Below are 14,728 nucleotides of genomic sequence, written 5' to 3' on the forward strand. Positions count from 1 at the left end.
GTCGATTCCAACTCATAGCAACCCTATAGGACAGAGTAGAACTGCCCGATAGTTTCCAAGGAGCGCCTGGTGCTCATAATCTAGTGGGTGATAAAGATGCACGTATGTAATGCTGATACTGACATTCTCTGGGGTAGGGAGGAGAGGCACTCTGACCAGAGCTGTCTGGTGAGGTGGAAATGTCTTTATTCTAGCTAGTTTATTTGCAAAGTAATTTACACATTTAATGGGATAGACTTGTATAATGAGTTTTATAACCATTTGCTTGTTTTTTTTAGTGTTGTTGTTTGTCCTCAATAGATGGCTTCTTCCCTTCTGAAAAGTAAACTTTCCAGATTTAATCTTTGTTTGAATTCACTTAAATATTAAAGGATCTCTGCCTCCTTTGCATAAGTCAACAGAATTGGAAGTTTCATGGGGAAACAAGATGGAGGAGCCCGAGCTTTTGAATCTGTTCCTCTCCTCGCTCCACGCTCACTATCACCACCTTGGTCCCACTTGTTTAACTCCTTCCTGGGCTGCTGTGATCTTCCAGGATTGCCTTTCTCCAATTCATTCTACCCAGAAATGAATGAATTCATTCTACCCAATGCAAAATCAGTCTCATAAAGTACAAACCTTTGCTCAGAGCCTTTCTCTGAATTCTGACTGTCTGCTAGAGTTGGTCCTCATTCTATAGCCTAGAATGCAGGGCTCCACAGTCTGCCTGTCTGCATCAGTCTTATCTCTCACTCCTCCTGGGTATGTGTCCTTAAACTCCAGCTACACAGGGAAACTTAAGGCAGCTCCAGGCTTCCCACATGCTGTTCCCACCATCTAGAGTGCTGCCCTCCTCTCTCCATGTCCCCAGCTGTGAACAAGGCCCCCCCACCACAGCTTCTTAATGTCTCCACACTGCCTTTGAGGCTCAGGAGGGTTAACATCCATTGTTGGCAGTCCAGCTTCCATGTTCTCACTTTCAGGTCATAGTTCTCCATATTTTTCAGAGAAATCAATCCCTCCAGCCTTAACCATGTTGTTTATAGGGAATTAGTCCCATATGCAAGGAGCCCCAGTGGCACAGTGGTTAGGTGCTTGGCTGCTACCCAAAAGGTCAGAGATTTGAACCCACTAGCCGCTTCACGGGAGAAAGATGTGGTGGTCTGCTTCCATAAAGAGTATAACCTTGGAAACCCTGTGAAGGAGTTCTACTCTGTCCTATAGGGTCGCTACGAGTCAACTCAATGGCAACAGTTTTCTTTTCTTCTCTTTAGTCATAAACACAGCTCCAGCATTAGGCCCTGATTGTCTTAAACCTATTAGCAAATCCTGTATTTCCAGGCATTGTTTCAGGGATAAGAACATGACCATATGCAGAGACACACTCTTCTTCTCAACTCATGTGCTTTAGGGTTTGGGGCTGCTGTAGCCATTTTTGCTACCACAAGGAGAGCCAGTGTGAGAATGGAGCCAGAGAGATGGCACTTAGGATGTCACTGAGTCCTGGATCAAGCTGAGCCTGAAGATAAATTTCTCCTGAACATTCAGTCTGAGAATAAACTGCATTTGTTATTTAAGCATATTTGTGTTGTATTTTTGGCCACATTTAAAACTTTGTATCTGACTGGTACTCTTCATTCAATGACACATCCTTAAGACTCTCCTGGAGCTCTCTTCACCGTTGTCTCGCTCCCCACTCTCTACCGTAAGCGCCTTAGAGACAGGGACTGTGTCATTCACATAGAAGGTATTCATACTTCACATATGTTGGAACAAAAGGACAATGTATAGATCAGATCAGCAGCAGGGACCAGTAAAGGGCATTGTCAGTACAAAGATGTTTGTAATAATTCTACCACTTTGTTGGGCACCTTCCTTGGCTGTGGTTCTTCATACCCTCACTTGAGTCTGTTTGGTAGGATGTTTGGAGGTGAAAATATAGCCATATATTGCTGGCAAGCCATATCACCAAATCAAAAAAACCAAACCTACTGCCATCAAGGCAATTCCTACTCTTAGCAACACTATAGGACAGAAAGGAACTGCCCCATAGGGTTTCCAAGGCAGTAAATCTTTTTTTCTATTGTATTTTAGATGAAAGTTTACAGAACAAAGTAGTTTCTAATTAAACAGTTAGTACACATATTGTTTTGTGACTTTGGTTAACAACCCTACGACATGTCAACACTCTCCCTTCTCAATCCTGGGTTCCCTATTACCAGCTTTCCTGTCCCGTCCTGCCTTCTAGTCCTTGCCCCAGGCCTGGTGTGCCCCCTTAGTCTGGTTTTGTTTTATGCGCCTGTCCTCTCTTTGGCTGAAGGGTGAACCTCAGGAGTGACTTCATGACTGAGCTGAAAGGGTGTCTGGGGGCCATACTCTCAGGGTTTCTCCAGACTGTGTCAGGCCAGCAAGTCTGGCCTTTCTTTCTTGAGTTGGAATTTTGTTCTACACTTTTCTCCAGTGGTGTCTGGGACCCTCTATTGCGATACTCCTCAGAGCAGTCAGTGGTGGTAGCCAGACACCATCTAGTTGTACTGGGCTCAGTCTGGTGGAGACCATGGTATATGTGGTCCAGTAGTCCTTTGGAATAATCTTTCCCTTGTTATCTTTAGTTTTCTTCACTCTTCCTTGCTCCCAAAAGGGTGAGACCACTGAAGTGTCCTGGATGGCCGCTCACAGGCTTTTAAGATGCCAGACGCTACTCATCAAAGTAGAATGTAGAACATTGTCTTTATAAACTATGTTATGCCAATTAAGCTAGATGTTTCCCCAAGACCATGGTCCCTGCAGTCCAAGGCTTTAAATCGTTACAGAAGCAGACAGCCACATCTTTCTCCTGCTGAGTGGCCGGTGGGTTTGAACTGCCGATCTATAGAGAACTATAATACGATGGATTAGGAAATTAAAATGTGCATTATATAAAAAAGGGCAAATGTTTTGTAAAACTTCTTTTAATTATATAGATGCATTGAGTCACGATGTAAAATGTATTCCTTACTGTGGATGGAAGCAAAAGATTTTGAAAACCATTGATCTAGCTTCCACATGAGATAATGCTGTAATACAGAATGCAAAAAATAGAAAATGGCAGAGTATATAAGGGAAGGTAACCAAAAACAATAATAACAGCAACAAAAAAACTGTTGCCATCAAGGCAATTCTGACTCAGAGCAACCCTATAGGACAGAGTAGAAATGCCCCATAGGGTTTCCAAGGCTGTAAACTTTGCAGAAGCGGACTGCTACATTTTTCTCCCACGGAGCAGTGCCGACCTTTCAACTAGTAGCTAAACACTTAACCACTGTGTCATTAGAGAGGATACCATTTTGTAAAACTTCATTTTCAGTCATATAGCTATATATACATATATGGGTACTGAGTCACAATATGAAATATATTTCTTACTGTGGGTGGTAGCCAGAAAGTTTGAAAATCACTGATCAGCTTCCTATCTGATGCTAGGAATATTATAACAGTATGATTGAGCTACAGCCAGCAATGTGAAGGGGAGGAAGGAGGGTCCATAATAACCTCACCAAGAGCTATGAAGGCAGGCAATATATTTGCAGAATATATTAGAGAGGACATGGCCATGGCTCACTGGGTGGCAGAGAAGTTCACTGAGGTGTCACCACAGCAGGACCTACTGGAAAGTCACCCTCTGGAGTGCTAGGGGAAGCTACCCTCAAGGGGGAACCATGCCTCAAAACTTATCAAATAGCCAAAAACAACAAAAAAAGACCTGACTTACTGGTCTATCAGAGACTGGGGAAACCCTGAGAGTATGGCCCCCAGACACCCTTTTAACTCAGTACCGAAGTCACTCCTAAGGTTCACCCTTACAGCCGAAGATTAGACAGGCCAATAATACAAAACAAGACTAAGGGCACATCAGTCCAGAGGCAAGGACAAGAAGGCAGGAGGGGACAGGAAAGCTGGTAATGGGGAACCCAAGGTCGAGAAGGGGAGAGTGTTGACATGTCATGGGGTTGGCAACCAATGTCACAAAACAATATGTGTACTAATTGTTTAATGAAAAACTAATTTGATCTGTAAACTTTCATCTAAAGTACAAAAAAAAATTAAAAACTTATCGAGTAGTAGGGAAAGTTGTCACGGGAAGGTGTCCTGCCAGCACCACTCCACAATGGAGATGCCCCAGGTGGTGTGCTGGGGGAAGGGGTTCAAAGGGATATGCCTTCTATCTTCCACTGCAAAGCCACTAGAGGCAGGAGTACATGGGGCAGTCATTAATGGGGAGGTGTTTGCCCATAACCCTCTCTATGAAGCAGCCCACAGGAAGTTTCTCTGTGTTGCTAGCCACCGGGTGCTGCAGAACACACACACACACACACACACACACACACACACACACACACACTATACTGCAGGAGACTTATGTGAGGAACACATTGGATACAGGAAGTGAAGATTTTCCTCCTGGTAACAGAGCTTAACAATGTGTTCACTGTGAAGGCAAAATTCTTTCTTTAAAGGATTCAGCTTCATTATCACAGAACAAGTAATGAGTAGATTTGGAGCTAAGGGAGAGCGAATTGATAACTAGTACAGTATGCCCCTGTTATGGACTGAATTATGTCCCCTCAAAATAAGTGCTGAGATTCTAACCCTTATATTTGTGGATGTAATCCCATTTGAGAATAGGGTTTTCTCTGTTATGTTAATGAAATCATATCAGTGCAGTGTGTGTCCTAAACCTAATCATTTCTGGGTTACAAGGAGCAGCTTAGACACAGAGACAGGAAGCACAAATGGGGGATAGATGCCATGTGAAGATCACCAAAAAACCAAGGAACGCTTGGGCTACAAAAGCTGAAAGAGACAGGCATCTCCCCCCGGGTGCTGACAGAGGGAGAGCCTTCCGTCATAGCCAGTGCCCTGAATTCAGACTTCTAGCTTCCTGAACTATAAAAAAATAAATTTCTGTTTTTTAAAGCCGCCCAGTTGCATTTCTGTTACGGCAGGACTTGGAAACTAGGACAACCCCGTTGGCTACTCAGCTTCCATATTCACCCTCCTACACACATTTAAGCTTCTGTACAATAATGAAACAACTCTGTATTTCCACCTCACAAGATACCGTTATCCTTCTTACAAGGGAATACATTCTCGCCGTTTCCCCAGAACGAGGTGACGTGCAAGTCCGCACAGTTCTTGTATCCATTGCTGAGTATATCAATTACTCCTCAAATTCCATCGCAGTCCCACAGAATATCGTGCTACCTAAACACAAAATTGTAAGTCTAACCACCACCAACTTGCATAAAAACTAAAATAGGAAAAGAGAGAGAAAGGAAAATGGTTATCACACATGAAGAAACACGTACATATAACACACGAAGAGAAAATGCAAAGCTACCACAGTCATCATTTCTGGAGGTGGCCACAAGGCCATAGTTGATATCCATGGCTCCCTTTTTCCACTATTCATTCCATGTTTCTCTTGCCCTTAGCGAGTATCTCAGTCGGCCAGGTTCTTTACCAGGTCTTCATTCAGAAGGGTCTGAGTCTTCAATTGTTTTGCCTTTTTTGGTTGTCATAGGTTAAAGGTTATATTAACCTTTATTATTGGGCATGGAACTACTATGGGCACCCCCCAAAAAACTTCCTGGGTTCCACATAAATCTTCCTTGTCCTCAATGTGTAGCAGCAACTCAATTTCCCTTTGGTAATTGGGATCAGTTACTCCAGCCAGAAGAATAACTCCTTATTTTTGACCTGTTTATTCAGTGACATAAGGAGCCCAAAATGGCAGGATGGCAATCTTACCTTCAAATTCAGTGGAAGCACTATGTACTCCCTTTAGGGGCTAGGCCTCCTTTGAGCTGGGAAAGTTTAAAGTTGCCAGGACAGCAGGCAAAGATCCTGTGAATGAATTAGTAGATGTAATAGTGAGAGGAGCCACTCCCTCTTCTATTCCTTGGTTCTAATTTATGCATTCTGACTATGGAGGAAAGAGCACCATATAATGGGTCACTCATTCAAAGTCTATCCAGTATTCTATAAACTAGAACCTCATGCTTCAGAGTGTTGCCTCCCAAATGGTCCCATAACTGAGTCTTCAGTAAGCCATTCCACATTTCAATTAATCCAGCCACTTCTGGGTTATGGGATATGATATGTGGTAAGTCCAGCTAATTCCATGGACATAAATTCATTGTTACACTTTCTTTGCTGTAAAGTGAGTTCCTTGGTTAGGTTCAGTGATGTGCAGAATGACATGACAGTGAACATGGCATCTGAGTCTATGGATGGTGGTGCTGCTAGCAAAAGCTTTAGGAGCAGGGACTAAAAATCCATATCCAGAATATGAGTCTATTCCAGTGAAGTTGAATTTTGGTTCCCTCTATGATGAAAGAAGTCCAGTATAATCAACCTACCATCAGATGATCCTGGTGGCGTACTGGTTAAGTGCTATGGCTGCTAACCAAAAGGTTGGCAGTTTGAACCCACCAGGCACTCCTTGGAAACTCCATGGGGCAGTTTTACTCTGTCCTATAGGGTTGCTATGTGTCGGAATCAACTTGATGGCAATGGGTTTGGGTTTTTTTGGGTACCATCAAATGACAGTATGTTTTCTCTAGGAAACTGTGCCATATTGGAGATTCAATGTTGGTCTTTTCTGCTGTCAGGTTTGGCACTCAGCAGTAGTATTAACCAGATCGGCCTTGCTAGGAGAAAGTCCATAGTCTTCGTCCTTGCTACCATGGCCACTTTGTTCATGGGCCCATTGAGAAATACTAGGGTGGCTAAGGAAAGAGGCTGACTGACATCCACAGAGTGCACCATTTTGCCCATCTGATTATTAAGAACCTCCTCTGCAGTGGATGCCTTTTGTTGGGCATAAACATGGGCCACAGATATCTTCACAATACGTGCCCGTTCAGAGGGGATTTGGAAAACAAAATAAGAAAAGGGAATAGAGAAGGAAGAACTGGGTAGTAAGAGAAAAGATAAGTACAGTTTTGGAATATGTTGAGTTTGAGATTTCCATGGGATTTTCACATAGAAAGGGGCACTTCTGGAACTCAGGAGAGATACTTGAATATAGAAATTTGGCTGTCTATGATGTACAGATAATAGTGGAAATCACAGGTGGGGGTGAAAATGTCCAGGGACAGAGTATTTTGAGGACAGAACTCTGAAGAACATCTGAAGTGGGCTACCAAAGAGTAGCTCTTGGAGAAGACTGAAAAGGAGTGGCTTAAGCAAAGAAAACCTGGGAAAAGAGCCGTATTGTGAAGGCAAAGGAGGACAGTTTTCTACAAGAAAACTGTTAAGGAGAAATTAAGAAGACACAGGAAGAAGTTTCCATTGGATTTGACAATTAGGAGATCATTGATATCTGTAAAGAGAATAGTTTCAGGGGAGTAGGGAAAGTACAAATTAGATTACAAAGGGCTCACAAATGAGTGCCAGGCAGGGAAGCCAAGTCAATGAATGCAGCCCACTCATTCAAAATAATAGGCTATGAAATGGAGAAAAGCTGTACATAACATTCAGAAGGGAACACAGAATTCTGAGAGTTTTTAAAATGAGCAAGACTTGAGCATCTTATAAAATGCAAAGAAAAGCACATTTATACAAAGGGAGATAGAAAGATGAGGTGATTTGTGAACAAGGTCCCAGAAGAAGGGATGTAATCAAAAATTCAAAGTAGAAAATCCCTACCTCAATCTCTGAGACCAGAAGAGTGGAGAGTAGGAGAGAAGGAGTAGGAGGAAACAGGTAAACTTGTAGGAGGTAGAGCAGAAAGTTTAGCTGGTTACTCTCTTTTAATTTAATTTTCAGATTATAAGGCAAAACCTTCTGATGACAGAAAGGTCTGAGTTGGTGGAACAGGAGAATTGAAGAAAAGTTACAACTTTGAAGGAGCAGTAGTGGGAAATGGAGAAAGGAATAGAGGAATCTGGTCTGGTTGCCTTTAAACCCTAATTCAGTTAAATTTCACTTCCTCCTCCCAGTCTTGTCTGCCAGTTCAGCTGATGACAAATATTAATAACAGTTACATAGCAATTAAATATAGAAATTTGGCTGTCAATGATGTATAGATAATAGCAGAAATGACAGGTGGGGATGAAAATGTCCAAGACTGAAAAATTGATACCTTTGAATTATGGTGTTGGCAAAGAATATTGAATATATCATGGACTGCCAAAAGAATGAACAAATCTGTCTTGGAAGAAGTACAACCAGAATGCTCCTTAGAAGCAAGGATGGTAAGACTTCATCTTACATACCTTGGACAAGTTATTTGAAGGGACCAGTCCCTGGAGAAGGGCATCATGCTTGGTAAAGCAGAAGGTCAGTGCAAAATAGGAAGACCCTCAAAGAGATGGATTGACACAGTGGATGCAGACCCTCAAAGAGATGGATTGACACAGTGGATGCAGACCCTCAAAGAGATGGATTGACACAGTGGATGCAGACCCTCAAAGAGATGGATTGACACAGTGGATGCAGACCCTCAAAGAGATGGATTGACACAGTGGATGCAACGATGGGCTCAAACATAGCAGCGATTTTGAGGATGGTGCAGGATGGGGCAGTGTTTCATTCCATTGTACATAGGATCGCTATGAGTCAGAATCAACTCGATGGCACCTAACAACAATAGCAATTAATATGTAAGTTACTCTTAAAAATCTCTACTCTATAGCTCTTAAATTGCATGTCATTTTCTGCCATGTAGTTATTTCATCTTTTCATGTGTGTTTTTCTAGAGTTAATTTGTAACTCTTTAAGAACAACTCATATTTCTTTGTATCCCACATGGAACCTATTGGAGTGGGTAATATATACCAATAGTGTTTTAGTAACTATTGCTGCACAACAAGCCACTCTAAACATAGTGGCATAAAACAATCTTTTCTAGTTATTCTCTCTCATGGTTCTAGGGGTCAACTAGGTGGTTCTCCCTTGGGGGCTCTCATGTGGTTGCAGTCAGGAAACATGTAAAAGCTCCCTCACTGACATGTCTGGAGGTTGATGTTTGCTATTGGCTGGGACTTCAGGTGGGGCTGTTGCCAGAATACATATAAATGGTGTTTTTGTTTGGGTAACTGGGTTCCAAGAGCAAGTGTCCTGAGAGAGAGAGCTCGGTAGATGCTGCATCACCTGTTAAGACCTAGCCTCAGAAGTCATGCAGTATTATTCTGCCACATTCTATTTTTAGAATTAAGTCACTAAGGCCAGCTCATATTCAAGGGAGCGGAGTTGAGACTCCACCTCTTATTGAGAGGAGTGTCAAAGAATCTGCAGATGCCAACCACAGTAAACACTGAACAGATGACTGATTTTAAGCATTTCTTACATTTTAAAAAAGCCTCAGAAGTAAAAAAAAAAAAATTGAGACTGAGAGTGGTCCAGTCTTAAAAGGTCCAACTGAAGTTGACAATGCTGTCAATTAACCCATGAAATAAGCTACTCAAGGCTGTTTGTTTTACAAGTGTGTGTCTGTAATCTTCTTTTACAATCTCCTTTCAGGAGATAAAATTGAGTTGTTTAGTCCAGGGAGGTGTAGCAGATTTGTGCTTCTCCTACTTTCATGTGCGTATGAATTACCTGGGGATCTTGTTAAAATATAGATTCTGATTCAGGAGGTGTGAGGCTGGGTCCTGAGATTCTGCCTTTCTAGCAAGCACCAAGATGATACTGCTGCTCTACGGACCACACATGGACCACACGGTGAATAGCAAATCAGTTAGAAGAAGGCAGTAAAGGAGTCCCTGGGTGGTGCAAACTGTTAAAGTGCTTGGCTGCTAACGGAAAGGTTGGAGGTTGGAGGTTGGAGCCACGCAGAGGCACGTTAGTTGGAATAAAGGCCTGGTGATCTCCTTCTGAAAAATCAGCTATTAAAAAACCCATGGAGTGCAGTTCTGCAGTTCTACTCTGACTCAAATAGGGCTGCCTGAGCTGGTATCAACTTGATGGCAACTAGTTAAAGCTAAAGGGTGACTGCCCAGCTCCTGTGATCCCGCTCTCCTCTGGGATAAGTGCTAATACGAGCATTATACGCATACATGACCATGACCCTCTGGTACTCTTAAGGTTAATCAATCCTTCCACAGGTCTTTTAGAACTGGAATTAAAGGAAGAGAGTGAGTATCCACTCTCTGGTGGTAGAAGCATGGCTTATGAGGCTCTGGAGCTACCAGCCATGTGAGAACGTCAGTTTCCAGGGAATATGCAGAGAGAAGAGAATCCAGGTAACATTCCACTCCTGTTGAGGCTTAGACCAAACTCCCCTCCCCAAGATTATATGAGATAGGTAGCACAGTGGTTAAAAGCTTGGCTGCTGAAGAAATGCGGCAGTTCAAATCGACTAGCCACTCCTTGGAAACCCTATAGGGCAGTTCTACTTTGTCCCATAGGGTCCTATGAGCCGGAATCGACTCGATGGCCATGGGTTTAATATCCATCCAGTCAATTCCCCTCTAGAGCTAAATTTTAGTTTGGTTTTTATCATTTCAAACTAAAACTGTTCTGACTAACATGAGGTTGGGGGAGAAGGGAAAGTAGCCACTGTCTTGGAAGGATAAAGGAGAAATGCCCGCTGGATTATTATCCAGATGATCCGGGGCCTGGGGGTGGAGACAGACTGCCGGTTAAAACATGCTGAAGGGTGTGTTTCCCACAAAGTGGTAGATCATGGAGAGAAGACACTTGAAAACTAAGGGTGGGGAAGGTTAAAAAAAAGCGTAAACCTACCTAAATAGGAAAAAAAGATGAAAAGACAGGGAAGAGAGTCTGTACATTGAAATTGTTGAATAGTGTGAAAGCAAAAAGAAACTTTACCCTAAAATGATGTCTGCTGCAAAGATCAGTGTAAGAGTACCAAGGCTAATGTTCCTTAAAGGGTGACCAGCCAGCCTCGGGGTCTGAGTAGATGTTAAAAACAAGAGATTGGTCCTGCCCAACAAGGAACAAAATGTTGAAATTTACCTACGTGCCATGCATTGTGTGATGTGCTTCACATCTGTGACTTTATTTAATGACACTCAAGATAACGTCACTGGTCATGCCCGCTGATCCTGAGACTCTAGCACAGTCAGAGCTGGCATTTCCATGGTCAGAAGAGGGAAAACTGAACATGGGTCAATCACATGACTCCCATCTGGCAGACCCTGTGACTGGGTATGCCTCGGACAAATCTTAAAGTCTCGCAGGTTGCAAGCAACCCAGGTGAAATAAGAATGATCACAACCACCTTCTCATGTTTAAAGTAAGTGCATTTTTAATAACCAGTTTCTTGGTTACACCTCCATCTACAATTCTGTTACTCGCAGGTCTACACAGTTAATTAAATCAAATATTTCAAACCACATTTCCAAACCAATAAATCTTTAGCATTTAAAGAAAAAAAAAAAAGATTGGTTACCACCAAGGTGTATTGACTATTAATTGAAAAGCTTTCATCTTTAAGCAGCACACAGTTAACTTTTCAGACAGGTACATGTAGAGCAGCCAGCAAAGGAACAGCAATATTGGAGAATCTTTTCTTTGTTGAAAATGCCCACAGGTATGAGATGTGACAATGAAGTAAAGAGACTAATTCCGTAAAGTAAAAATGGCCACTGATCTCATTATTTTATAGCCATACCCTATGGTATATTTATAAAATATTTCTTTCACAAGTTAAACAGTATCTTTTACAGATGGCTTTAATTTTGGTACAATCAACGGAATAAATCTTCTGTTAATACAACATTTGTTGTAAAGATTCTAGAAACACACAATCAAAATTTCAAATTATGATTCCCACTGTAACTGTGACTCCACTATACAATATACATAATGGAAAAAAATGTTACCAACATATACCATAGTAGAAAATACTCAGTTAGCAGAAACAAGCTGAGTTATGCTTGCTGTGGGAATCATCGCTTTCAACTAGCTCAGGATACATAAAGATTGAAACCATAAATGCATACATTATTTTATGTATTTAAATCTAATTTTTCTTGGTCCAGTTTATTCAGCTTTGCATCCAAGCTACATTTCCCTTTCATAAACTGCAAATGAATGTCTTTTGTAATTTTAAAATCACATCATTTGGTTTCTTTTTCTCAGGCAGGCTGCCTTTGCCGGATGGCATCATTATACCCTGTCCTTCCCCCAAATGTCAGGATGTGTCTGCTGGGATTCATTTATCTATATTTCTTTTCTCTCTGAAGGACACAGTGGGGACGGAAAAAAAGAATACCAAACAGAAGAAGAATCACACTGAATAGCTTAGAAAGGTAAATAAGTACAACAGAAAGAGGGACACTGTCACTGTTAACTTCTAGCACGTTATCTTCCTAAGCAGAAATAAGAACAATAATGCCACCAAGTATTTACAATTTCCAAAGTGTTTAGTCATAATATTATCTCATCTTTCAACAACACTGTGAAAAGGCAAAAACCCCTTCCCATTGTTCAGCTCTTTATGTCTCAAGTGGAATTAAAATGTGCTTTTATGTTATCATTTAAAGGCTGGACTATTTAATTGTACTTAGAATATTTCCTAAATATACCCACTTAAACCACCTGTAGAGGATTTACTGACTACTGAAGGCAGAATATACATCATGTAAAAAGATTACGGTTCTAAGCTAAACATTTAACTTATTTTAAGCTTTTTGCTTTAAGTATGTACTGAAAATTCAGTAATGAAACAGAGAGAAATAACTGCCCTTTGAAACTCTGCCTGGGGGAAATTAATCCTGTATAATACATCCAGTATTACTTTTCCCAGTCTGGTTTTAACTAAGGAGGGCACCTTCTACAACCTCTGATGAGGAATCCTTTACTTTCCAGCAGTCTTTACTATTGAGATATGTTCCATTATATTCAAAGTAAATTACTTTGGCTCAAGAACAATCATAATTCCTTTACCACTGTAAGTATCTCCATCCCACCATCATGTTCATAATCTTGTGTGTTTGGAGGACGAAACATTAAACCTTTTTGTCTCTTAGCCGTGCAATGATCAGGCTATTCAAATATAACGGTTTTTCTTTCCCCCTTTTCTAGGCACAAAGTGATTTTCCCCATATAACCGAAAAATGTCCTTCTTCATTTACACAGTACATCAATAAAGACAGCAATTAAAATAAAGATTCGGAGCTAGCAAAAGCCTCGATATCATTTGTTTTAACTTAGGAGACAGCAGAGTTAATCTTCTACCTGGGAAAGTATGACCATTTTGTATGCAATTAAAGGGCAATACACTAAGTGCCAGAAGAAAACCAAATCCTAAGAAATAATAATTTAGGAGATTTTATTATGGAAGAAGAGATGTCGGTTCAATGTTACTAATAATTATAAAACATCTTTGCAATGAATAAAGACAACATGTAAGCTCCTGGATAAAACACAAGACATCAACACTGAACTTTCAGGCTTTTGCCCCCTCGCATGACAAGTTTTGAAAAGAAAGAACGATATCTGGGGTTGGTCATAAAGCACAATCTCAATACTATTTCCAGCTCTCAGAAAAATGCAAAGACGGCTGAGAGGCAAAAAAGGAAAAGAAATCAGAGATGGGGATGTAAGCTCTTGCCTTTTGTCAAAGGCCAGAAAGAAGGCTTAGTACCTAATGTGATTCATCAAACATGAGGGCAGGGCCATAAAGGTAAGTTTTCCATACAGGTCATCCATACTATAGGGTTGCTGTCAGATGAAGTATAGATCCAGCCAGCCAGCAAGGTTTACCTTAAGTAGAATAAAATAAAATCCCTTTTGGTTGTCTTTTTCAAGGTAGAAACTGAAGAGGAGACCAATTCCAGAGAATCATGCTTAGAAATGTAAAATAATGGGGTTTGTTTCTGTTGAGCAGTCAATATTGCAAATTCCAAAATGTCTTAAATTCTCCAGATAAACTGACAGCAAAAACGGTCCTAGAGACTGTCAGTATCACACCTTTGAAGCCAATTTTTTATATTATAATTAAAGCTGCAGAATTCTATGATGACTGACAGTAAAATAGTACACATTCAAGAAAAAGCCAAAGGAAAATATTGGGAACAAGTGGTCTAACAGTGGAAGGGTATACAATGAATTACTGTACATTCATATGGTGGATACTATGGAGCTGTTAACATGTTCTTGAAGAGTATCCAAGGTGAGGGAAAAGGTTTACATATTGTAAAACGAAAAGGGAAGTTCCAAAGTGGCATATTCTGAGTGATCTCTATTTTGGAAAAAGAAAAAAAAAAAAAAAGTACATAGAAAAAGGATTGAGAGGACATACATGAAAATATTAACAGAAGTTACCTCTAAATGTGAGAGTTTAATGTCTTCACATCTTTTTCTTTTCTAATAAAGGGAGAAAAAAAGGGAGAATTATTTTTAAAAAGAATCAACCAATATATCCTAATATCCTTATTCCTTCCACACACAAAAAAACAGAAAATTGAAATACATTTTTAGTGCTATTAAGCAATCAAATTACAATTTGATTTTTCTTTAAGTTACAAAATCAATAGTACATCCAAATTTACAGTTTCCTTATACTTTTTGCCAATTCACACATGGGCAATATACGTAAAAAATAACACATAATGACAGATTTTTATCAAAGGCTGCAGTCTTTTGTTCAGTCTTCTTCATAAATCACTGAGTCTAGAAAATGAACTTCATATGCTTGATTCCATATGTTTTGAAGAACACCATGATAATGAGTGCCCACAATCCCAGAATAAAACCCCCAGGTGGATGCCAGTCTTTCGGCTTCGGTTTCTGC

At 40.7% G+C, this 14,728-nt stretch overlaps 1 protein-coding gene across 1 annotated transcript in view; it reads right to left on the reverse strand.

Moving 5' to 3' along the window:
* Nucleotides 1–13,247: 13,247 nt before the first annotated feature.
* PIGK (phosphatidylinositol glycan anchor biosynthesis class K) overlaps nucleotides 13,248–14,728 on the reverse strand; it is a 149,724-nt gene continuing 148,243 nt past the window's right edge. Inside the window, exon 11 of the mRNA XM_003411224.4 lies at nucleotides 13,248–14,724. Within this exon, the coding sequence (XP_003411272.1) occupies nucleotides 14,608–14,724 (117 nt within the window). The 3' untranslated portion in view covers nucleotides 13,248–14,607. The remainder of the gene's footprint in view (nucleotides 14,725–14,728) is intronic.

This window comes from Loxodonta africana, chromosome 3 (assembly GCF_030014295.1).
Source record: "Loxodonta africana isolate mLoxAfr1 chromosome 3, mLoxAfr1.hap2, whole genome shotgun sequence".
NCBI lineage: Eukaryota > Metazoa > Chordata > Mammalia > Proboscidea > Elephantidae > Loxodonta > Loxodonta africana.